Source organism: Ascidiella aspersa, chromosome 3 (genome assembly GCF_963924565.1).
Source record: "Ascidiella aspersa chromosome 3, kaAscAspe10.2, whole genome shotgun sequence".
In the NCBI taxonomy this organism is placed as follows: Eukaryota; Metazoa; Chordata; class Ascidiacea; order Phlebobranchia; family Ascidiidae; genus Ascidiella; species Ascidiella aspersa.
The window spans coordinates 14,775,418-14,799,786 of record NC_139449.1 but is presented as its reverse complement, the minus strand read 5'-3'; the positions used below and the strand labels follow the sequence as shown (position 1 = coordinate 14,799,786).

General features: G+C 33.6%; 3 protein-coding genes across 3 annotated transcripts; all 3 read left to right on the top strand.

Moving 5' to 3' along the window:
• The first annotated feature begins 4,165 nt into the window (after positions 1-4,165).
• LOC146160345 (nuclear protein MDM1-like) lies at positions 4,166-6,011 on the top strand. Its single transcript, XM_083386022.1, has one exon. It carries the CDS (start codon positions 4,211-4,213, stop codon positions 6,008-6,010), a length of 1,800 nt encoding a protein of 599 aa, XP_083242148.1. The 5' UTR covers positions 4,166-4,210; the 3' UTR covers position 6,011.
• Positions 6,012-6,530: 519 nt separating this feature from the next.
• On the top strand, positions 6,531-6,895 carry LOC146160344 (transcription initiation factor TFIID subunit 13-like). Its single transcript, XM_083386023.1, has one exon. It carries the CDS (start codon positions 6,531-6,533, stop codon positions 6,888-6,890), a length of 360 nt encoding a protein of 119 aa, XP_083242149.1. The 3' UTR covers positions 6,891-6,895.
• Positions 6,896-7,596: 701 nt separating this feature from the next.
• On the top strand, positions 7,597-23,464 carry LOC146160343 (dynein axonemal assembly factor 5-like). The gene is made up of 14 exons (XM_083386021.1): positions 7,597-8,236; positions 8,304-8,417; positions 8,515-8,639; positions 8,877-8,995; positions 10,210-10,442; positions 11,069-11,176; positions 11,319-11,426; positions 14,683-14,826; positions 14,898-15,063; positions 15,172-15,319; positions 16,728-16,979; positions 17,091-17,229; positions 21,259-21,373; positions 22,304-23,464. Exons 1-14 carry the CDS (start codon positions 7,613-7,615, stop codon positions 22,426-22,428), a joined length of 2,520 nt encoding a protein of 839 aa, XP_083242147.1. The 5' UTR covers positions 7,597-7,612; the 3' UTR covers positions 22,429-23,464.
• The last annotated feature ends 905 nt before the right edge of the window (positions 23,465-24,369 follow it).

The following is a 24,369-nucleotide window of genomic DNA, read 5'->3' as shown; positions in this document are numbered from 1 at the left end:
TGTGGCCTGTAGTGATACAAAATCAAACAACAATATATATTTTCAGAATCTCCTTACTTTGAAGAACCCATATGCATTGTAATTTTTAAGTTATCATTTAAAACACCTTCATAATAGGTCAAACAAAATTTGCAGTTAATTTTTATGCATGAGCGATCACGAAAAAGCCTGAAAAGGGCCTATTTTCAATCGCTGATATCTCAAAAAGTACTTGACAGATTTCGGTAAAATTGATATCACTTTTCTTATAATTGCACGGATATTCTACATATGAAATTTTAAATTAATCTACGACATATGGTGCCACCACTGTACCAGTAGCAATGGAATGACCCAGTAGTGGAAATTTTAAAGTTTGTTTATGAAGTACTGTAAATGGCTTTAGCAATAAAAAATGTATTGTAATTTTGCAGATCCGGTTACAGTAGTGCGAAGTTTGAAGTTCGATAAACGGATGGGAAAAGTTTGTGCTGGTCTGAATCTTACCATAGCGAGAAAATATATGGCGAAAGAAGGCACTGGTTGTTTAACAAACTTTAAATTTCGCACTTTGTGACCGGCTAATTTTTTCTAAAAAATCCTTAATACATAATTACAGCACAATGTTAAAGGTTAATTGCAGATTAGTCTTAGTCCATTGTCATATGAGTTTAGATGGTTTCCATTTGTTGTGGATTGCTGCAATTGACTTGAATCATTAATTTACATTGTGCCTTTTATAATTTAACTTAAGGAATTATGTCAGTATATTTAACACTAAATCAGGTTTAAATCACCATTGCCCTCTCATGGAAAATGGTTGGCTTCTAAGCCCCCGACTTTTTAGTGTTGCTATCGGTCAGAGATAATTGCAGTATTTCTAAATTGCCGCCAGTCAGATTACCACGACCGACAAGACTTCGTCGAGATGTCTTTGTGATCGCTGCCCTAACGCGAAGGGAAATTATCCAACAGCATAAAGCCATAAATTGCCTTCTGAAATGACTAATAAAGGCGGTTCTCATTTAGCAAAATCTACACTGAAGTGTTAAGGTCTACATTGAGTTATTATTGCGGTTGTGATTGAGTTGTTCTTAACCTAGCCTTAACATACCATCCATGTTTGTGTTAGCCATTTTTAGTGCCTGCCTGAATATAATAATTTGTACATTCAGCTACTGTTTGGTATTATTTTATGAGAGTAGACAGTCATTTAGCTAAACAGGGCATTCAACATTCTTAATAAAATCTTAATAACCTTAAAAGTAACAAAACAAAGACATTATACCATCTGAATATTATTCAACTAAAATTTCCAGTTTTGATTTTTTCACATGATTTATCCCCCTGTTCTTAATACATTAATTTGTGATTAGCAATACTTTAAAAAAAGAATGAAGATTTATATAATTATAAATAATTGGGAAGTGGCTATTTGTCATATGCCATTTAGTGATTATACATTCATTTTGGGTTCGGTTGGTGATATTATTATATTTAATTTCTTGAGTTTTGCATTATTTTCCTTAATCCTTTCTTAATTGAAATATATAAATTACTTTGTAAAAGCCAAATAAAGTGCCTATTAGCTATTTGCCTGACTGGTTTGGGTATGCATACACCTATTAGTAATTGTCCATTTAAACCACTTTGTTGTCTAGATAAATAACCTCTTCATTATATACTTTGTAATCAACTTACAATATTTAGGTTATGATTGTGGCTTAGTAATTGAGTTATGCAGGTTGACAGAATCTTGCCAGACTTCTGGTGACAAACATTTTTGGCGTAAATTCTTCGTTTTTTGGTTGTGCCCCTAAACTTAAATTATGTGTTCGTTAAATTATGTGAAGTAATGTATCAACCTTGCCATGTTTAGGCGATAAACAAGACTATTAAGAAGTAAATAAATTAGGCAAAATTTTTTGTAACATTGAGAAATAAGTATGGGGTATGCTGAAGTACAGCTTGGTGACTGGGGGTGAACATGTCTAGGAGAGAAACAAGCATAGTCAAAGGGCGTTGAAGTTTGCGCGAAGCGCAAAAATTTTTTGCGTTCTTTTCAGAAAATCGATCTTTTAAAAAAAATAAAAAATTAATTTTTTTTTTTTTTACAAAATATTTTTGGGGCTTATTTCTTCGGTTTTCTGTCAGATTAAAAAAACTATACCCAAAATGACTGAGCAAAACTATACCCAAAATGACCGAGAGGTGCAAATGACCTGGTAGTTGAGTTAGTTTAAAGATTTTTCCTAATTGATACTTTTTGCGGTTAAAGGTTTTTGAAAAAAGGTTTTAGATATAATAATAGTAAATTTACCAGAATTATTGCATACAATCAAAATGTCAGCCTAAACTTTACTTTTTTGTATTGTTAATACTTAATTTTAGATATTTATTTTAGAAAAAAGCGCACCTAAAAGTCTTTTACACTGCAGGACACCTGACATGGTCTTGTGGCACACCAGTTTGTCATTGCACACCGCTTGCGTCAGATTAATCAACGAAAAGGATTGCAATTTTTTTTATCTCATAAAGTAATATCATACTACTACAGTGTTTTCCTAACTTTTATGGCTTGCGGCACCCTTAGAAGTAATAAATATATCACAGCATCACTACTAGAATTTTCGAAGTGGTTTAATGTAATGTCACTACAAATAGAACTGCAACAACGCAATCATCTACATGTATGTAGATAAATCTTCATTCTTTTTTTAAAGTATTTGTAAAATATTAAACTACACAAAAAATCAAATAATATTATCAGACAGGGTGCTGCAACACTCTACGGTGTCATTTTAACGCTCAAGGGTGCAAAGAGTAATTGTAAATTCTTTAGGGTTCCAATTTTTGCTCTATTGGTAGGTTTCTATATTTGTGTATGATAAAAGTTGTGGTTTTTATTAGGACTCTAAACCTTTTTTGTAACAGATAGTAACGCATTTTTCTGACGTGTCCTTAAATAATAATTAATTATTACTCGCCAGTTGTAATGTTCAAAGTAAAATATCGGATGCTAAAATTTTAATCCAATTCTAACATTTGTATTGGATAATTGGAACCAATAAAGTGTCTTCGTTTCATGTCGGAAAGTTTACCTCTAATAGTACATATGTGAGTGGCAAGTTTGGATTAACACCGCCTATCATTGTTGCAAAACAATTACTGTGCCACTTCAAATTTAGCCAAGTAGTGTGGGACCAATTGTGTGCCAATAACCCTCACCTAATCAATAAGTGTCCATCAAACGCTGTTGGGCAAACGCCATTTTCTTGAAGAACATTAAGTTGCCAAAAAAACATTTCATTGTAAAACGTCCTACAGGTATTTAAGTTAATCTTCCAGTTAAGCTTATCTTCCGCTTTTACCACTGCAATGAAGCTAGATTTGGTAACAATTAAGTGATGACTCCCGTTATTTGTGTCTATCCAAGATTCCTACCCACTACTCAGCAAGAAGGCCGTCCAGATGTGCGTTTAATTTCGCAACTGGATTCTCTGATCAGGCATTCAATAAAATAAAATTCAGAAATCGTCTTGGCGTATGTAATAATATTTGCTTGGCTCACTACAAAACACAGCCGAATAAGCAAAAAAAATCTTGACGGAGTAAGAAAACAAGCTTTGCAATGACTAACTAAGTTAATTTTAAATGAAATGTCTGATTTGTTTAATTATTAGAAAGTGAGTGCAGTTGTTTGTTGGACATTGTTTAATGACTGTATTTGTTAATAATGTGGAGAAGTAAAACCAGTCTATAGTGGCTGTTCCAACTGGTATTTATGGTATGGTTACAAGGTTGTTTGTTTTATAAATAACAATAGAGCATCAATATTATAATTGTCTTTTTAAACCACAAGGTATGCCAACTTTACATATGTAACAACAAAACTTATCCTATCCCACATCCTGAAAGCATTTTTATTGCACCTTCTCCAAGTTACAAGAGCGTGAACCCTTTATGAAGATTTATGTAGATCCTTCATGAAGAACCCAAATTGGTTAACTTTTTCCAACACTTGAGGATAATAAATGCACTCAGTAAAAAGTTTTTGCAATGTTTACTCAGTTAAATTTTAAGATAACTTTTAAACGACACTATCATATAAGTTTATTACATTTTTGTAATGAAATGCATATTTTTTATTAATTAAACGTTCCTACAATTTACTGTTTTTAGATATGCATAAACATTTAGTATCTATAATTTTCTGACTAACATTTTAAGTATGCCTGTCCGGTTTAAAGGAGTTAGTGAGTATTCCAATTCATTTAAATGGTCACCCTCATATAGATCAGCCCAGTTCATTCCAACCGACGAGCAAAAAGCTTCTGAAGCAGGCTTGCGATCAGACCAAATGAATTTGCTATTAGAACCAACATTCACAAGAAAGCGTCAAGTTCCACACCGCTATCCAGAAACCCAATCACTTATGGCTTGGACGTTTCAAGATGCACAAGGCTATGAAAATGATGCTATTGCCAGTTACATAGATGTCAAAACACAACCACCTCCTTACAAATCAACTGGCATAAGAAAAAGTAAAACTGACCCAAAGGAACTCCAAAATGGAAAACCAAAGAAATCTGAAAAATCCGTGAAAGAAAAAAATGATTTAGATATTTCTAATAAAAACAACTTAGTTTCCCCTAAAAAGGATTCTGATATACAAAAAAAACATATCCCCCAAAACATTCAAAATTCTGTCACAACAAACCATGCACAAAACTATATTAAACCAGACAAAAAATCACTTCAACCTTCTCCACAAAAAGTACAAAAAAAAGAAAAAGGTGATATTCCTCCTAAATACAAACCAAGAAAGTCAAAATTTCTTTCTGCTTATCAAACAGAGTATCAGCGCATGTATCAAAAGCCAAGACATTTTTTCCCAAGCTCTCCTCTTATCTCTGCCTTGGATGTTGTTCACTGCTCCTCCCATGCTATTCCACCTTATAAAAGCAAAACAATGCAAATGAAATCAGAATATGATTCCAAGTTTCAGAACATGTCACCAATGAGTAAGTCTTTACCCTTATTCATATCCCCAGCTTCACCATCTCTTAAGCTTAAAGTGAAAAACTTTCCTGCATCTCCTGTGCAACAAAATCTTTGTGGTAATAACAACACTTCTGCGTATTCTGAACAATTTTCAAAAAGACAATTTCCAATAAATTCACAGCAAAACCTTTGGGATGATGCCAACCACAACAAGCTAAATCGTGATCTTTGTAGCTTTGATAAAGCTCATGCTGTGCAACTACCTTCAAATGATAACAAATGTTGGGATATTTTGTCAAAAAGTAGCGATACAGTTATCGAGGGTGGTTTGTCAGAGGGGAATGGGTCCAATGAAAGCATTGCAGGATCAAGTGACCCTAATCAACCTGGTGAAAGTTTGGTAAGCTTAGAAGAAGATTCCCTAAATGTAAAAGATACAGCATCCATTACAAGCTTTGTTAGTGATAACAAGCCACTGGCATGCAAGCTTGCATGGGGTGATGACAGTGAACTCCAAACTGATAATGAATGTGAAAATATTCAAGAACCCAAGCTTTCAAAAAATGGTTATGAAGGTCGATTGCCCACACCACAACTACAACAAATTGGAGGTGCACTACGTTCTCATCATGATTTAACTACTCCTTGTACTGGTGGGACTCTATTATCCTCTCCTTACCAATCTGTCCAGGATAAAACATGGTCTCCTAAAACACAACATTCCAGTAAATATCTCAAATATGATACCCAGTCAAAATCAACATGTGTACAGAAGGATGTTAAGCCTGAAGAAAATATTTTGACCAATAGTAAATCACCAAAAGGTGCACAGTTACCTCAACGCTTGCATCAATCTCCAAGAGCTCCAATTCAAGGTTCATTGAGACATGAGGAATTCCAACATTTTGGTAAGAATCCCCGCAATCAGAAAGCGCTAGATGTGGTTTCATTGGTTTCATCAAGATCTTCTGCTGAACAGCTTTTAGAGAGATCTTTGCTGCGAAAAGATTTTTGGAGAAACTCCTAAACCTTTTAATCCAAGGAAAATCAAATTATGTATATAATACTATATAATTATGCCAAAATTTGCATATTTTTCATGTTGTTTGCTTTTATGCATAAGTATTAAAATATTGTAAATATAGCCTGATAGGAATTGAGTACTGTGTGAACTGAATAATAATGTTATCAATTTCAAAATTGTACTTCCGGCAAATATAAAAAATATATATATGTTTCCCTGAAGAACAATTTTACAGTTGATACAATGCCTGGTGGCAACAATATATTCATTAACAGCGTTATGATGTAAAATGTATGTAACTGTTGTTTTTTTCTGTGTATGTCTAGTTAGTCAAAATCATCAAATTTTGTATTTTTTGGTTGTAGTTTGCATCATGTTACTTCTAGCAAATATTTGTATATTTTTTTGAGAAATATTGTTATTTGTAGTTGTTATTGTTTGACAATTTATATTTTACTGTGTTCATACATAATACTGTGTTTATACATAATAACCAGGACAATTTAAGACGTACCTATAAAAAATGGCTGATGATTCTGGACCTGGATCTGGAGAAGGAACACCTTCCCGTTCAAGTGCACAATCAGATGATAAAAAAAAGAAAATATTTTTTAAGGAAATTCGTTGCATGATGTATGGGTTCGGTGATGACCAAAACCCATACACAGAATCAGTAGAACTTTTGGAAGAACTTGTGATTGAGTTTATCACAGACTTAACTCACAAGGCTTCAATGACTGGAAGACAGGGGCGCGTTCAGGTAGAAGATATTGTTTATTTGATACAGAAGGATGCCCAAAAATATGCAAGGGTAAAAGACTTGCTTACGATGAACGAGGAACTAAAAAAGGCCCGTCGGGCATTTGATGAAGCAAAATTCTAGGATTTTTGCATCATTTGCAATGACATGCTTAAAATAGTGTTTTTTTATTTTTTTAAAGTTTAGACAAACAAATCAATTCATTTAAGAATTTAAAGTATGTTCAAGTCAAAATTTTGTTAGACGACTACTGAAATTTCACTGGGACTTAAATTACAGTCTACAATTTTAAAATTGTTATTACCACTTTTAAATATTTGTATGTTTATATCAGTCATCACCAAACTACAGCCTGTGGGATTAATTTTGTTAACCTGTGGCATATTGTCTTCATTGAAGATAAAATACAATTGAGTTGTTGTCAAGTGCAATCGAAAACTAATTTGAATTATTATCAGAAGTTTTTGTTAAACAGTTATTTACTTTTCCGTCATTTAACCATATAAAGATCAGTTCAATAAAATTTATATTTGGCCTGTGATCTTAAGGTATTACAGTTATCTGTCCATTATGGCTAAACTTTGCCGGCCCCTGGTTTATATGGCCTGCCAATACTGGTAATGAGGGTAAACCTAATGTCAAGTCTGTACACTAGATGTAAGTTAGTCTAAAAGTTAAATGTTGTATTATCTGTGGCTTATTGCATGTGCTGTTGTTATTCAAACATTTATTTGCATGGACTGAGAGATTTAGTGAGTTTATTGTCAACTGAAAGTGATTTGTCTTCATAACAACATAATGACCGTTATTTCTATTGTAATGAAAAGTTGTGTAGATATTTTGATATGGAGATATCTGACGATACAGCTGTAAAGGTGGTTGCTGACACCAAAGAAAATTGCATGAAGCAAATCCAGCGTCATCTTAACTGTCTTAATGATGATTCAAAAATTACTCGGAAAAATGGATTGCATGGCTTAAGGCAAGAAATGATATCAAGAAAACTTGGTGGAACTTTACTTCAGGAGCAATCAGTCCTTGTTATTAAGCCTTTGCTAAAATGTTTAAATGATACATCTGAAATTAATCGAGAACTAGCGGTTTCATTTATTGGTGACTATTTGTCACTAATACCTTACCCAGAGGAGGCACTTCCATATGTGATTCCAGTATTGCTTCAAAAGTTGGGACAGGAAAATATTAATGAGCCATCTGAGGAACTAAGAATGGCGATGTTAGACACTATATTTTTACCAATAATTAATCTGACTGGAAAGAAGATTGGTGGATTTTTAGATGAAGTCGTACAAATCCTTCAACATACCATATTAGATCCCTATGCTGAAGTTCGGAAATGTAGCTGTAATATTGCTTCCAAGGTGGCTCGCACAGTTCCAGAATACTTTCATTTGAAATCAGAGTCTCTGATAAACCCTTTAATGAAGACGATAACCCATCAACATTCCAAAGTATGTAATTCGTTAATGTGCATTTTTTATTCCTTTTTTTAGTTGATTAACTTTTTTTTAAATATAGGTACGTATTGCTGTGATTAAAGCTACAGCTGATGTAATTCAATTTGGCAATGGAAAAAATGTAGATGATGTTGTATCACATTTTGCTCAGCGTTTTTTTGATCCTTCTGCCCAGGTGAGGCGCATTTTTTTTAAAATTTTTGTGTTAGCTTACTTATTTACATTGTTATGCGACGGTACAACAATATATTCAAATATTTTTCTCTTTCTAGGTACGAATGTGTGTTACAAAGATGATAGGAAGATGGCTTCTAGAACTTCCAGATCGATATTCCTTTTTTTACAAATTTATTCCCCTAATTTTGACAAGTTTTAATGATGAGATGCCTGATATAAGGTAAGAACCAAGTACTTTTCCATGGTTATTATAATAAATGCAGAAAAAGTGTAAGTTTACTTGGTTAGATTTTGGCCAACCACTAAAAAATACCTTTAGACACCAAGGTGATGAGTCATAAGTCATGCAACAAACCTCTTCTTTACAACTGTTGCTGTGAAAATCTCTAAATTTGCTTATATACGTTTTTATGTAGGAAAGTTTATATTTATGCTCTGTATTTTGATTTAAATTTAGAAAGGTGGCAAAAAGATTATGGACTGAAGCTGGCATACTATACCAACAGGAAAATGAAAAAGATCTAAAAGATAAACTGGATTTCATGCAGCCCATTCCACCACTTTATCCAAAACATGGTTTGTTGTATGTTTTATTTCCCATGTTGCGTGAAATCCATTAAATAATTTTTTAGTTTCAGTTTTTGAAAAGACAGTACTGCATCAGGTTATAAATAAAAATTTAACAAATATTGTTGTTTAACATATGAAAACACCTATTGTCTGTTATAAATATTTTTTCAAATCAATGATAGCCACCACACCATAAAAATTCTGTTTTGAGTGGTGCTTTTCACATTTTATTGACTTGTGCAAAATAATAATCTATATTTTGTTTGTACATTTTTTGTTGTGAGTAAAGTTATTTTTTATCTGTAAATAAACAAACATCGTAAATCACTTTGAAGTAGAGCATCAGGGTTATGCTTATGCAAAGTGAGTCGCGTTTTTAAAAACTGGTGGACACTATGCACGGCACAAACATCTCACTAAATGCAATTTGTTGTTGAACATTTTTTGTTGTGAGTAAAGTTTTTTTTTATCTGTAAATAAACAAACATCGTAAATCACTTTGAAGTAGAGCATCAGGGTTATGCTTATGCAAAGTGAGTCGCGTTTTTAAAAACTGGTGGACACTATGCACGGCACAAACATCTCACTAAATGCAATTTGTTGTTGAAGCAAATTTAATTTTTTTCAAAAGTTTGTGTGCTAAATTCAAATTCAATCCTAAAAGAAATCATTTTGGGGCACATATATAGCCACAGTTCTCTGGAACTTGTGTTACTTAGTTACAAGCATTAATATTATATATTTATAATTTATTTCTATCTGAAAACAAAATGGGTTGGGTCGCTTATTATAAAGGTTCAAGACCACTGATCTAAGGGTCTGTTTTGGCAATCTTCTTTGTGAATCTTTCCTTAAACTTCAATGTTGTTTAATAGACTGAACAAACAGTTAATATATTGCCTTTACATGCAATTTATAATTTTTCTGTGTTGCCATAGAGTTAGGTTACAGCACTTACCAAACTAAATGGTTGCCAGTATGTCAAGTTATAATTGGCACATTGGCAAATGGTTGTGTTGCTAAACTGAATGTTACAAATACTAGTGAAAGCAAACCATAATAAGATATATGTTCTTAAAAATGTTTTTTGACAAGCAGGTGTCAAAACCTTTCTACCTAATTAATGATTATGGTTCCATAGTTATTGCAAATTAGTATATTATTATTTCAAGACATTTTTGTACTAAACATATTTAAAAAATTGAAGTATATATTTGTAGAGACACGGCCTTGTCTTGGCTGTCGTGAGCTGGTCCAACGTAATTTCAGCAAGCTAATACCAGCCATTATCCGTGATCTTCATGATTGGGTATCCGAAACCAGAGTTGCTACCTCTCAGCTTTTATATGAATTGTTGCTGCATGCTGAAGAACATACTACACAGCATATGCAACCGCTTGTACAAGCACTAATGAAGGCATGCTCTGATGATCAAGTTATCGTTGTAAAAAGTGTAAGTAATTTATATTTAAAAAGCGGAAATAAAAAAAAATTATTTAATTTCCTTCAATCAGTAAGTTAGAGGGTATTTTTCTGATTTTCCCCATTAAAGTATGGCTGTATTTCTAACAGTCAGTAATAGCACTGACATCAAATGTCACCCTCAGCCTATGATTCCTGACTTGTAATAAGACAGTGTTTGATCATATTTGAAAATGTTTCAGGTTGCTGAATTATGGTTTTAGGGTAAATTTCTTAGTAGTGTAAGGCAAATTATTTATTTATATATTTAAAAGTAAAAATAAAAAAGTTTGCAAAGGAAAATATAAAACTAATGGACAAACGCAATAAAAAACAACAAAACACTGCTGGAAGAGAGGTGTCAATAACACTTTTAAAATTAAATCTTAGATTAGATGAAATAAATCTCAATTTTATACAAATTAGTTTTTGGATTTAACACAATATTCCTATGTAGTATATATAATGTTACAAATTTGATAAAAATAACACATCTTGGCCTTCACATTGCCATCACAACATAGATGCTAAACATTTTCTGTTATAGTCATCACGTAAAATTACTAAAAACAATCATACAAATCTGTGATTCGCACCCAAAGTTATTTTTATTTGCAGGCCTTACGATGTTGCAACCTCATAGGAGCATTTGTGCAACCTGATGTATTCTGTAACATTCTGCTCCAAAATATTCAAATATATTCCAGTTCAACACCTTCATTACAAGTGCAAACTTAAAATATTAATAATAGCCTATTTTTTCAGCTACAATACATCAATATAGACTTGAAATTAAAATGTCTTGGACGTTGGTACTTTAGATGGTTCTAAAAAAAATTGACTTTCTTTTATTGATATGAATTACTAGATACTTTCTGGAGTGATAGGCGGCTGTAGTGAAAATGCTATTGAAGAAAATCTAGTGGACATTATTGCAACACTCAGTGATCCAGAAGTGTGCCGTTCTTCAGAAAAGGTTTGTTTTATTCATATATGAAAAAATCTCAAATTTTAGGATTTATTTAATTTCTTTTTATAAATATGTAATTCTAAATTGCAGAGGTAAACCCATTACTTTTAATAAAAGTGCTTAAATCTGCTATTTTGGACTATAAGGGAATATTGTTATGTCATAATCACACAATGTAGTAAATGCTGTAATATGAGTTAACTGAGTCTGACTTGTTTTATGTTTTTAATATTTGTGAATTCTGATATCATGCAAAATTTGTTAGAAGTCCACCGAAAAATAGCTAAATTGTGTAACAAATGTAAACAAATGAACTTATATTATTTAAACTAAAATGGCTTGGTTGTGTTTTGCTATATCCAATATCCACTAGATCGGTGGTCTCCGACCTGTCACCTGTGAAATATGATCCCACTGTGGGATCGCTATATATCTGCTGTTTTAGTACAGTTTATGTGTGCTTACACTGCTTACACTGGTTTCAACTGCCACCATTTTGTTTTCTTTTGTAATGGCATCACATTATTAAACATAAAATAGGCCAACTTCTGTTTCTTTTACATAAAATAGCTGTTTTGAGTCGTAATAGCTGCTAAATAAGGTAACATTACATTTCACAGAATTGCGTTTATTCAGTGCAGCAAAGTTTCACTTTTCTATTTTGTACCTTAATTGAGACTTTTATTCAAGTACTTAAAAAATGTAAATTTTTTGTTACTAGGCTCGTGCCATATGGTTTGCATATATATATATAAGGAGTAGGCTTCAAATTCTCAATTTATTAGTTCATTAAAATATATATTTCTTATAGACCATTTTTAGGGCAATAAAATCAGTTTTAAAATTTACACCAGTAAAACCAATTTTTTAGTTTACAACATTTTCAATTTTTTGCTGTACAAATTTTTATAGCGTGTCACAATTAAAGTTTATGGTGCAAAGGAAATTATGGAGAAAGTTGTGAAAAAAATGCTAAGAGAAGAACAGAGCAAATAATTGCATTCAGTTAGACTATTGGCTACAACAGTAAAACATAGGATTAAAGATATCTCCAGTAACTTTGTTGAACCAATTGGAATTCAAGTAAATGTTTCTCCATTGTATGCATTTCAATGTGCCTACAGATATTGCTGGCTTACCTAAATAAGCTGCCCAGCCATCCTCATTTCCTCATTTCCTATAACATGTTTAAATAAAACACCCAAAGATTTTAAATAACATTTACTTTTGGACTGTGATGCACTTAACAAACCAGACTGTGTAAAAACTACTCACCTTATTTTTAACCACACACATGGCTTTGCAAAGCGGGTTCAGCCCAATGAGTATGTTAAAAACAAATCATTGAATCGATTAACAGTAGAGCATTACAGGTGTTGTGCTTAAGCCAAGTAAACTTTGTATTTTAAAAACGTGTTGTCAGTATGCAGGTGCAACCATCAAACCAACATGTAAGCTAAATATTGAAACAAATAAAAAAATTGTGTTTGTTTTTGTGTTAAATTCAAATTCATGTGTTAATTTAAAATATAAAAAAACATAATTTTGAAACACCTGTGTAGCCACAGTTGTATGAAATTGTGTATAATTTATATATACTGGCCTGTGGTATTTAGTTCCAGCACAATTTGAATTATTTGTTTTAAGTATTGGAAAACAAAATGAGGTGCTAATTTCATCTTATTTAAATTGAGGTCGATTATTAAAAAAAATGCCTGTTAAATTAAATAATATAGTTTGAAAGCATGCACATGGCGGTCTCAAACATTATGAAATATTATGTCTACTGTGAATTACTAAAAAAATTCATTCTTCCAAACCAGGGGCGGGCGGCAACATACGGCCCGCGGGCCAGGTTCCCGCAGACAGTTTCCGGTGTTACATGATAATGTGGCCCGCGGCAACAGTCTGCCACAATCCCCCACATGATGTCATACCCATGGCCCCGATCGTCCCATACCTTCTTCCTACCATTTGGGGCATTATTTAGGCCTTATTCCGAAGAATGTAGGACCTACTCCACAGATTTATGTCTTATTCAGATGATTAAGTTCTTATGCTGTCGGGGGTAGTACTGCGTATTTGACTTTAATATGGGTGTTAGTACTATGGTATTATTGATTTTTCTGCTTCCCAAATTAAATGTAAAATTTGCAATCAACATTTTCCCTTGAATTTTTGCCAAGAAACGTAAAGTTGCTTTAGATTCTAATAAATCTTAAAACTATTGCTTGTATTACTAAGTAAAGTTTTCCAGTATTTGGTTTGATTACCAAGTTTGCTGTTTATTAATCAAAAAAACAATGCTTTTCCCTAGAAAAACGGATTAAAGCCGTTTAATTGAGGGTTTAAGACTTACACCCATTTAAAACAAACACCCAATCCGTCAGAAATTAGTGCAGTTCTAAGCAAAAAGGTCTACGACAATTAGTACATTCAAAGGATCAAAAAGTCCGACTTTTAGACTTTGAGGCCTTGGACAATGCACTAATTTGACTTAACAAATGTGCATGAGAAGATTAAGTTTAATAATACTTGATCAACCCGAACCCAAACGCTAACCAGCACCCTAACCCAAATAATGAGTTAATTTAATAATTATAACGCTTCAGGTCTCAATACCTCAATTTGTGATGTTACAATCCTATACATTATACAATGGACGATAAACTATCTTATGCCCACCGAGTTTGAGCTTTTTTCCCCAGCGTTCCGATAATTATTAAGTTAACGCACATTATTTGGGTTAGGATTCGCGTTAGGGTTTGGGTTCAGGTGGGTTAAGTGTTAGTAATCATATCTGTATTTGCCGATGTTGGTGCAACCCTTTTCAAGAACAAACATCAAACATCCTTATTTGATCCCATTTAAACAGATTTTGTAAACCCTGATAACCTTATACTGTTAATCAAAATGCATAGGAGGTAATTTTCAATTTTTCCTAAAACATAATGTAGAACATGATTGTTGTTTCAATTAAGCATAACCTTAAAATTATTAAGGCAAAAGTGTATACAGAGACAGACTTTATTAAATGAAAGATGTTTTATAAAATCAAACATTTTATATTATTATCTAAAATATTATCTAATTTTGTTATCATTGGCAAAAACATTTGGTAAAATGTCTCACACCAATGTGGAATGATCAAGATATAGATGTTGTATTGTTAATTGTTTCAAATTTTTTCTTTTGTTGTTGGTGCATACTACAGATATATATGATATAAACCTACTAAATTTACAAATTCTTTTTTTTGTAGACTGATTTTCACTTGTCCTTACTTTCTTGTGTGGAAGAGATATTATCTACTTGTCCAGGAAAAGTGGCCCGTTTCACCAATGAACTTTTTACTATTATTGTCACTGTGTTGGCGTTATGCAAAGAGGAAGTGGCACAAGCTAAAGTAAGTATTTTTTAAACTTCAGTAAGTGTACAATAAAAAAAATATTTAAAAGTGTAAATAAAAAAACATAGTGTGACAGATTACTGAAAATTTTATCAACAATCATGGGCACAAATGAGCTAGAACTCTTTTCCAAACATTCCAAAGCTTTGTTGGATACCATGCAAGGCACATATGAAAGTTGGACGATATACTCAGTTGAACAAAAGATTTTTGATACTTTGCTTTCAAGGGCAGGTATAGATTTGCTTTTTTGTTGATCACTCATTTTTGTGAAGTTATTCTTGTGTAAATTTGTATTAAAGTTTTAGGTTACCAGTTACTTTGTCATATGCACTTGTCTAGGTCATGTTGTGGGAGAATTGTTGATTGAAATTATGCCTATGCTTGAAGCTAATCTTAACCCTGCCAAAGACCCGGAGTTAAGATTGAACTTATTTCGTCTTTTGACTAAATTATTGCTTAATGCTGACAGCACGTTTGACTGTAAACAGTAAGTCATTAAATATATATTTTTTTTCTTAACTTTATAGTTTTCAACTATTTATTATAACCAGGACTGTAGAGTTCGTTTAAGACAATTCAGATCCAATGCCAGCCTAGAAATTTAGTCCACAGTCGACTTGTGAAATTCAGAGTCCACCTTGTCACCAATGTGTCCCACCCACCCAATTAATCATAAAAGGGTGGCTATACATAAATCCACTTATATGGGAGAAACGTTATACACTATGTCAGTGCTTGTCAACCTTTTTTGGAACAGTACATACTTTATGTTTACCGGGAAAACTTCTACACCTCAGTCCACGCAATACATTGACCTTGTAGAAACATACACACTGTTGTGCTGCAAAAAGAACTATTAACCGTTATAAAGAACTAGTTACTACCCCCACAATAACGATTATCAAGAGAAATATAAGGTTATAATGGACTACAGCTATAAGACCGAGATAAGAACAACAGCAACGGCAGAATAAAAAACAATTCGGAATAAAATAGGACTAATCCTAATCGTGTTAGTACCGTCTAAATCGAAATAAGTCCTAAATCCGCCAGAATAAGTCCTAAATTCGTCGGAATAAGCCCTAAAAGGTCAGAATCAGGCCAAATCAACACTTGTACATCACTAACTAATTATTTCAACACTAACCCATGTTCTAACCTCACCCATTACCCACCAAAAACCACAAACAGGACCAAAATCCGGTTCCAAAACAGCGGCGCCCTGAGCCCTGAGACTAGGGCGTCCAAACGTAGTCACCAAAACGGCCGATGCCAGACCGATGGCCCCCGATCGTCTCATACGCTCTACCCACAGGTTCGGGCGTTATTTTGACCATTTAGACCTTCTTCCGATGAATTTAGGCCTTATTCTGTTAAATTTAGCCTTATTCCGACAGATTTAGGCCTTATTCCGATGAATGTAGTTCTTATTCCGATAAATTTAGGACTTATTCCGATGAATTTAGGCCTTATTCAGACATATTTAGGTCTTATTCAGACGATTTTGATCTTTTGCTGTACTTTAATATTACTGCGTATTTGGCTGTAATATGTCGTTGGTCTTAATAATATGGTTTTATAGATTTTTCTGCTTTAGTGATGCCTGATCAGTGATCATAGGCTTTATTTTAATGTGATATCTTGTACATCCCAGTACATCCCATTAATGTGGTACATCCTTCAACATTTCTGGTACACCTTGGGGTGTACAACACACCCCATTGAAAAGCAGTGCTCTATGCTCTTCTACTATTATGATTTGCAGTATATGGCTTTATCAGTTCTGTACTTTCGGCGCATGTAGCACTCAGACTAGAGTAGTCCTAAATCCTGTGTCCGACTCCAGCCAATTAAGTGAATTGTGATGAGTCTACCGTAGCCTGTTTTAATTTCAGAAAGTTTTCTTCTGAATTTGTAAAGCGGATGATTATTGGAATAATCGCACCCAATCTTGTTTGGAAAGGGGGAAGAACGGCAGCAGCAGTTCGTACTATTGCTATGACAACCTTCTGGTCACTTCTACGCAGTGGTTTGGTTAGCAAGACAACCGCTTGTTTGTGTTTAAAAGAGCTCTTACCCAGACTAAACTCCTGTCTTGAAGATGACGTGACAACTACTCGTCTTACCACTGTTAAAGTGCTAACCAGGTGTGAAACGATTTTTCTGTTATGTAAAATCAAAGCACTCTCATCTACTTATCTGGTTGTGATTTAAATGCAACTTTGAATTATATAAAATGGATTTGACTTGGATTTAAGGTTGTTAAACATATGCGGGAATGATCTTGATGTCGATGAGGTTTTACACAAACTCTACATGGAGCTGTTGAAGCGGATGGACGACTCGAGCGATGAGATTCGAGCAACTGTAACAAACACTTGGTTACAATTTTTTAAGGTACTTTTACATGGGATTCTCAGCATTAAAATATTTACTATTTACTTAGGCCATGAGACAATAGCAAAAAAACTACTATTAAATTCATGCTTGAACTTATGCTCTCAATTTTATTTAAAAAACACTGCAATCAACAAATAGCTCGAGGAACAGTAGATTAAAATTTCCGCTATATCTTGCTAAACACAAAAAATGAAATTTAAATCAGCGCATTAATTTCTCGGAAAATATCATTTATATTATATCAACGGACTTCTCATTTAGTCGATCCATTTAGTTCCCAACACACAACATTGCTTTTTTGGTTATATTTTAATTTCGCAGTGTACACTGTTTAAACAAAACAAAAAGCCATAAATTTTGTTTTTGCAAAGTCCTAACTTTTTAGGTAAAAAAATCGTAAAAAACTTCGTTTTACCAAAAAAAGCTATACACGCAGATATTTGCGATCATTTTGTTAAAAACTTAAACGCTGATACGCCATGAGATTTACACATATTTTGCAAAAAATTAAGAATTTTAGTTCACGAAGACGATCATTTAACTTCATTTTTCACGTTCATACCGATAACTGCAATAATATCACGACAGTCGATCAAGTGCCGATTTTACACAGGCCGTATGCCCTTATCCTTATAAAGTGTTACTCTTATTGGACAGCAAACAACATAGGAATGACCAGCGCCCTTGCAGTACCACAATGTAGACAGCAAGTTTTTCGATCACCGCAAAACTAAAAAAAAACACTTCACACGTTATGAAATTTACCTTTGCCGAACTTGTAGCGCAACGTTTAGGCACAAGTAAAATTGTTATGCCATTTGAAAAAAATATTTTTGCATAGTTGGTAGCCCCCTGAGGGAATTTTATATTTTGGGAAGAAAATTTGTTCCAGGAAGGAATTGGGAAGGAAAAGTGGATACAAAAGGCTCGCTTTTATTATTTAATATTTAACACATTTAACTAACTGCACAAACTTTAAGAACCACTGCGCTAGCCATAACTTTACTTTTTGTTTACAAATGAATTGCTAGTATTGATTTTTTTATAATAATAATTTTGAAAACGCACAAGGGTAGCTAAATTACATGGATATTTTTAACATGCTAAAATGACGAAGAGCCCACAGCATTATGGATTCTTACTTTTGTTTCACCACACGAAATTCAGGTAGATTTCACCAATTATCGCGCTTGTTGCAGGTGTAATTACTTGCAATGGAAGTACAACGCGAATAGTACATTGACAGTTAAAATTAAAATAATAAATACTCTTTAACCTGGTCAATGCCGAATATTTCTTCTAATAAAATATAAAATAAAAGCAAATACACGAAAAGGACAACACTCGTTTAATAATAAATTTGGCACATATTAGTTGTACGTAGCACTTTTTTGTCCGCCTGTAGCTTCGATAAAACTTGCTTGGGTATTTTTTGTTGTCATATAGCTCGAATAAAACGGATTTGGGTACGTTTTTGTCGTATAGTTCTTTTTGGTTGTACAAACTCATTGGGCACTTTTCTGGCTGTACGTAGCTTGGATAGAACTAATTTGGTCATTTTTGGTGGTAGGTAGCTCGAATAAAATTAATTTGGACACTTTTAATATCAATCGGATTATGTATTACCAGGTTGATTATTTTTTGACTTGTCAAAAAAGTCATAATTTGTCAAAACTTAAACGTTAGGTCAAAAAATTTTCAACAATATTTTTCTAAAATAACCAGCGTATTGTTTCTTATTGGGCTTTTTATAGCCTTTTCAAAGAGTTTTGCATAAACATGAAAAAACAACTGATTTGTGTTCGACCGTTCGTCAGTAAAACATCTTAAAAACGAGCGGTGGACAACGCCAAGACACTAATGCAGTACTTCTTACCAGGGCTGCGGAGTCGGTTAAAAGTAACCCGGGTCCGACTCCCGAGTCCGACTCCGGTTAAATGTGTGATGTTGTTGAGTCCCGAGTCCGGCCCTGACTCTACAGCCTGTATTCCGCCAATTTACGTAACTAAAATAACGTGGACGTGGATATTTAACAATCCACTTGAAGGGGTATCGTATAATTCATCTACTTACAATACATGGTTGGAAAATATTCCACCATATGCTATTCCTCCTTTACAATTCCAGTTGGCGGCTATATCAGTTTTAAAATTTGGTACTACGCATGCGCATGTCAAACTCGGGACTCGGGTAGTTTTACGTGATCTTATCCCGACTCCGACTCCATCAAAACAAACCGACTCATGGAGCCCCGAGTCCCGACTACGCAGCCCCGCTTCTTACAACAATGCGTTTGTAAATTAATGATTTCCAAATAGGTGAAAATTTTGTCAAAAAAATTTATTTTTTGGTCAAAATTTATCTGTTTTGTTGTCCAAAAATAATCGAACTATTAGGTACTAATAATTTGGTTAATTTATCAGATCAAAAGCTTACAATTGTAGAGATTGCGGCCACTATCGTTACAAAGTCTAAATGCTCATTTGTTTTAGATCAGACAATAATAATCCTCATGGCAAGAAAATGTTGTAAAGATAAAGCGTTGCTTATGGTGAACAAAGTTTAGTAGTTTTCTACATATATTAGCAGTAACAGCAAATTATAACAGCAATTAGTTGGTGTGTGTACACCCGAAATTTTTCTCGCTTACCCCTGTTAGAGAACCCCTGAGCTGTATACAATCCTATTTCGCAATACTTGACGTCATTTAACATTACGCTGATTTATTGTTACATTTTTTTATTATTAATTTGGTCACTTTGCCCAACGGTGACCATTTATTTTAACTGAATTATTCTACTTGATCATCAAAACAATGTATTTTACACCTAATTACAATGGAATGAAGTACATTGTAAACTACTGCGTGGTAGCTTGCTTCGCGATAAATACGAAAATAAATTTATGATTGTCAAATTAAATTTACCTATAGTCTATTTATTTTTGTTAAATTTTTGTTCAGAGCAACTACTTAGTTTAATGGTAGGCATAAAACCGCCTAATTTAACCCTTTATTAATTGTTCATACTTGGACAGTTTAAAATGTTAAACCCAAGAATTTTGATTAACAAATTCCGTAAATACTTGTATTTAATAAGTAACGTGTGATGGATAACTACGTCATGACAGACCAGCGTTCTTGTTTTGTTTCTAGCAAAATAATAACCATGTTTATACAAATTGAAATTTACCATGCTAGTTTAATTTTTATAAGGACTAAGTTTTTTCGAAAAACGGTTTATGTTTGAACAGTGGCTTAAATCAATACAATCGTCACCAAAGCAAAATTGTAAAATTAAAGGGCGCAATGAACGTAATGCTTTTAAGATTATAAATTAGAAAAGCTTTAGATTTATCTTCGTTTTGTATTTTACACTTTTCTGAAAAATAATGAATAGTAAGCGTTTAGTTGGATGGCAAACTGGCTTAATATTATAGTTTGGTACTAGGTCGATACTGATGTTCCTAGTGTCAGACGAGTATCGTTCCTTCCTCGTAGCATCGGGTTTTTTCTCCGATACGATAATACCCTAAAGTTAGCCGGTTTTTCGTTGCATAGTATTTGGTAGACTGTATAAGTTGGATGTCCAACATGAGGCACGCGTGCCAAATGTGGCACGCGACCTAATAAAAAATTGCACGCAAGCCTCCAAAAAATACACCCACTTTTCAAATACCCTGCAATTATGACAACAAACAATTACTTCTGATATTATAACACTATACTGTTTTTTTTTGTGTGTAAAAGCGCTTTTAATATTAGTAAAACAATAGTTGCTAAACTTTGGCACGGGAGGAAGTTGTAAGATAAAAATTGGCACGTCGGCATGTTTGAGTTGGACACCCCTGGTATAAGCTTTTATCCAATATAAATTAGGCTTACATCCATTATTTGAACATATAAATGTGATAGCGGTAAAGTGTTATCTTTACTTCAGAGTTAAATATAGGTAGAACACAGCCTTTGCCTAACTGAAATCGTTTGAGTGGGGTAAAGTGTAAATTATTATTCTAATTTGGTTTTAGTGCTTTAAAGCTCCCTATGACGAATGTCTTTACAAGGCCCATCTGGAAGCAATTTATGGAGGTCTTCTAGTGCATATGGACGATCCTGAAACTACTATACAAATTGCTGTGCGAGGTTGGGATAACTGTATGTTATAGACCAGTGCTTCTTAAACTTTTTTAGTCTCGTTCTCCCCTAGCATCTATCTCCAGATTTCGTTCACCCTTGTCTTATGATATGATAAAACTATCTCGTCTATATATAACAGCACAAAATGACTTAGGTTGTTTCGATTTTTGTTAAAATCAACTCAAGCTAAGTTTTACCATTGTAAATCTACAATTTCTCGAGTCCAGTAATATAAAGCTAAAAAAGCACAAAACACTTCTACTAGGGTTACCATATTTTTAGCACCCAAAAAGAGGACATTTTTTTGCCTGCAAGTAAAGCGAAAATAGAATTGTTACGTTTGAGAAATACGTGCCATATCCACAACTTTTTTCAGCAGCGGCACCCTTTGTAATTTTCCCATGACTTGCACCCCCACGAAAAAAAGAATTTTTAATTAAATATCACTGAGACAACTTTAAAAAATAGTGTAGTTCATTGTCGGTCGCGCGTAGCGCGAAAAAATTGGATTTAATTGGTTGAATTGACGCTAAACTGCAAAAATCAGGAGGCTTTTCGCAAAACATTTCGTCCCCCTGTTGCTAGCCTGTTATCCAATCATATAAAATGTGGATAAAAAATAGTTCCAACGGTGGATGCTTTTATCGTTTATTTATAAGTTCCCCCCCCCTTTTGGTTGGTTCACCCCTGCAAAAATTTTGTTCACCCTGGGGTGAACCATTCACCACTTTAAGAAACACTGCTATAGACAACTTGTTTTTAGTCCTAAATATTTAGAGTATTTCAGCCTCCAAAATACCGCACTAGTTTCAGGTCCTTTGTTCGAATTAAAACGAACTGACGATTGTTGTTGGGCTGTGTACTTTATACCTGGTTTACTAAACAGTCCAGATATCTACTAGTTTCTTTATTTGAAAGATCTTATTTGTGTTCTAGACGTACTTATGGAGGGGGGATACCTCTCGCCAACTGTCCTGCTTAAAGAAATTGAACAAGTAAAGCACAAGCATCGCACAAGCGCTTACTGTGACCAACTTCAACAACACTTTGGAGTGTTGTGATGACTTAAAGAGTCAATGTTTTTTAAATTACTTGACTTGACTTAAGTCTTTTTAACAAATGACTTGAGTCGTTGTGTCAAATAAAAAAAGGTTTCAATTGAGTGTTTTTATTTGATATTTTTTAATCTAATTTTTTGGACGTTATACGATAAACTTGCTGTGAGTTGCGTTTTTGGTATTATTAGTTCGGTTATTGTCCATAATACAGTTTAACGTTTTTTTTAATGTCAATGGCATGACTTGAAGTTGACTTGCCATAACAATACCATGGCTTGGGCAACTGATGACTTGGACTGGGTTATTTTTTGCAAAACGATTTGATTGACTTTTGGTCCTAGTAAAATGTCTTGACTGGGACTGCCAACTTTTTTTGCAGCAAGATTTTAAACCCTGCGTAAATATCATCCTATAGTTGTGTTGCAAACCTATTAAATTAATCAAAATATGTCTGGTGATTTGTTGTCGTATTAGTGAGTAGAGTTGCTGCTAGCGCACAAAGTTATTTCAACCTAGTACTTATTGCAATTTTAGCGCTTTGTATAATGTATAGCATCTTTGCAATACGGTTGTTTCGCTAAACTTAAACAAATGTAGGGCTATGGTGATTTGAGCAAGATAACCGCAATGTTTTCTGGCGTTTCGTTCAATCTTTTACCGTGGTTTTGGTTGATCCATTGGGCTATGAAGTCAATGGCCCACGTGAACATCGACAATGTGCGAATATTTTAAGTACACATTGCGTCAAGTTTCCTACCAGAAGTAAAATTTTGTCAAATGAAACTAAATAAACAAAAATATTTTCGCACATCGCGCGACTCACTTAACTTCAGTTGACATAAAAATTTGTTTGATTAAAAAAAATGTCTTTGTCCCAACGCGCGAGTTAATGTTAACAGGTTTTGTGCGCTGAATTTTTTTATTGAAGCCTTGCTATTTTTTTTGCGTTTGTTATATTGTATAGTGATCGTCCGCAACTCAGTTTTACCGTGTTCGGTAGTGTGGCGTCACAAAACATATATTAAAATTTTATTTTACAAAACTATTCATATTGATTGTACTACACCACAAACAGGAAAGGATCCACGGAGGGCACGAGGTCATGTCCTAAACTACATATATATATATATATATATTTTAAACTATACACAACACAAATACTTAAATATAGCGAAACTTTTCATGGCACATTTGAATAAAATAATTGGACTGTCGAGATTTTATTTACAAATTTACGACGAATAAGAGCAATATTTCGTTTGGATTTATCGCTTAATCTGTCTTTGCTTCATTGTATGGCCTGGTAACTCCAATGGCCACAAGAATTGTATTTTTTAACCTACACGAATTTTTCTTATCGATCAGTACTGGCTTTTTATGTGCACTCAGGCCTTTAGATTGCCTCGTTCGGTTTATCTGGTGAATTTCAAATGCGTTTTACCTGTGGTCTTATATACCCATAAGACCGCAATTGGAATAAATTCAAAGTCGGATTTAAAACAATTAAGGATAAGATCGAAAATAGATTAACGTCAACTTCGAATAATTCAAACGTTACAATTTCACCAACGCAACTATAGGTCCTATATTTTAATACAATCGGCACTGGAATAACACCCAGGGCGGATTTAAACCATCAATGCAATTAACATTAAAACGAAATAAGATATACACCATAGGAAAAAGACCTAAAGCTGTCGTAAAACTACCAAAATATGTTAGATTAACAACCAGATCCGTCAGAATATCATCCAGAATAATCGGAATAACACCAAAATACCCAAGAATACGATCTAAAACTGTCAGAAAAAAACTAACTTGGTTGGAATAGGACCTAAATAGTCACATTTAAATCTTATCCTGTCGGATTACGACCTATAGCCGTTTGAATAAGATCTAAAACTGTCAGCATAGCCAGTAAATGCGCTGCCATAAGTTCTAAAT

Coding starts and splice junctions, on each gene's coding strand:
- LOC146160344 (XM_083386023.1), top strand. CDS start 6,531: ATGGCTGATGATTCTGGACCTGGATCTGGAGAAGGAACACCTTCCCGT.
- LOC146160343 (XM_083386021.1), top strand. CDS start 7,613: ATGGAGATATCTGACGATACAGCTGTAAAGGTGGTTGCTGACACCAAA. Junction 8,996..10,209: donor ACCACTTTATCCAAAACATG/GTTTGTTGTATG, acceptor ATATATTTGTAG/AGACACGGCCTTGTCTTGGC. Junction 21,374..22,303: donor TATACAAATTGCTGTGCGAG/GTTGGGATAACT, acceptor TTTGTGTTCTAG/ACGTACTTATGGAGGGGGGA.
- LOC146160345 (XM_083386022.1), top strand. CDS start 4,211: ATGCCTGTCCGGTTTAAAGGAGTTAGTGAGTATTCCAATTCATTTAAA.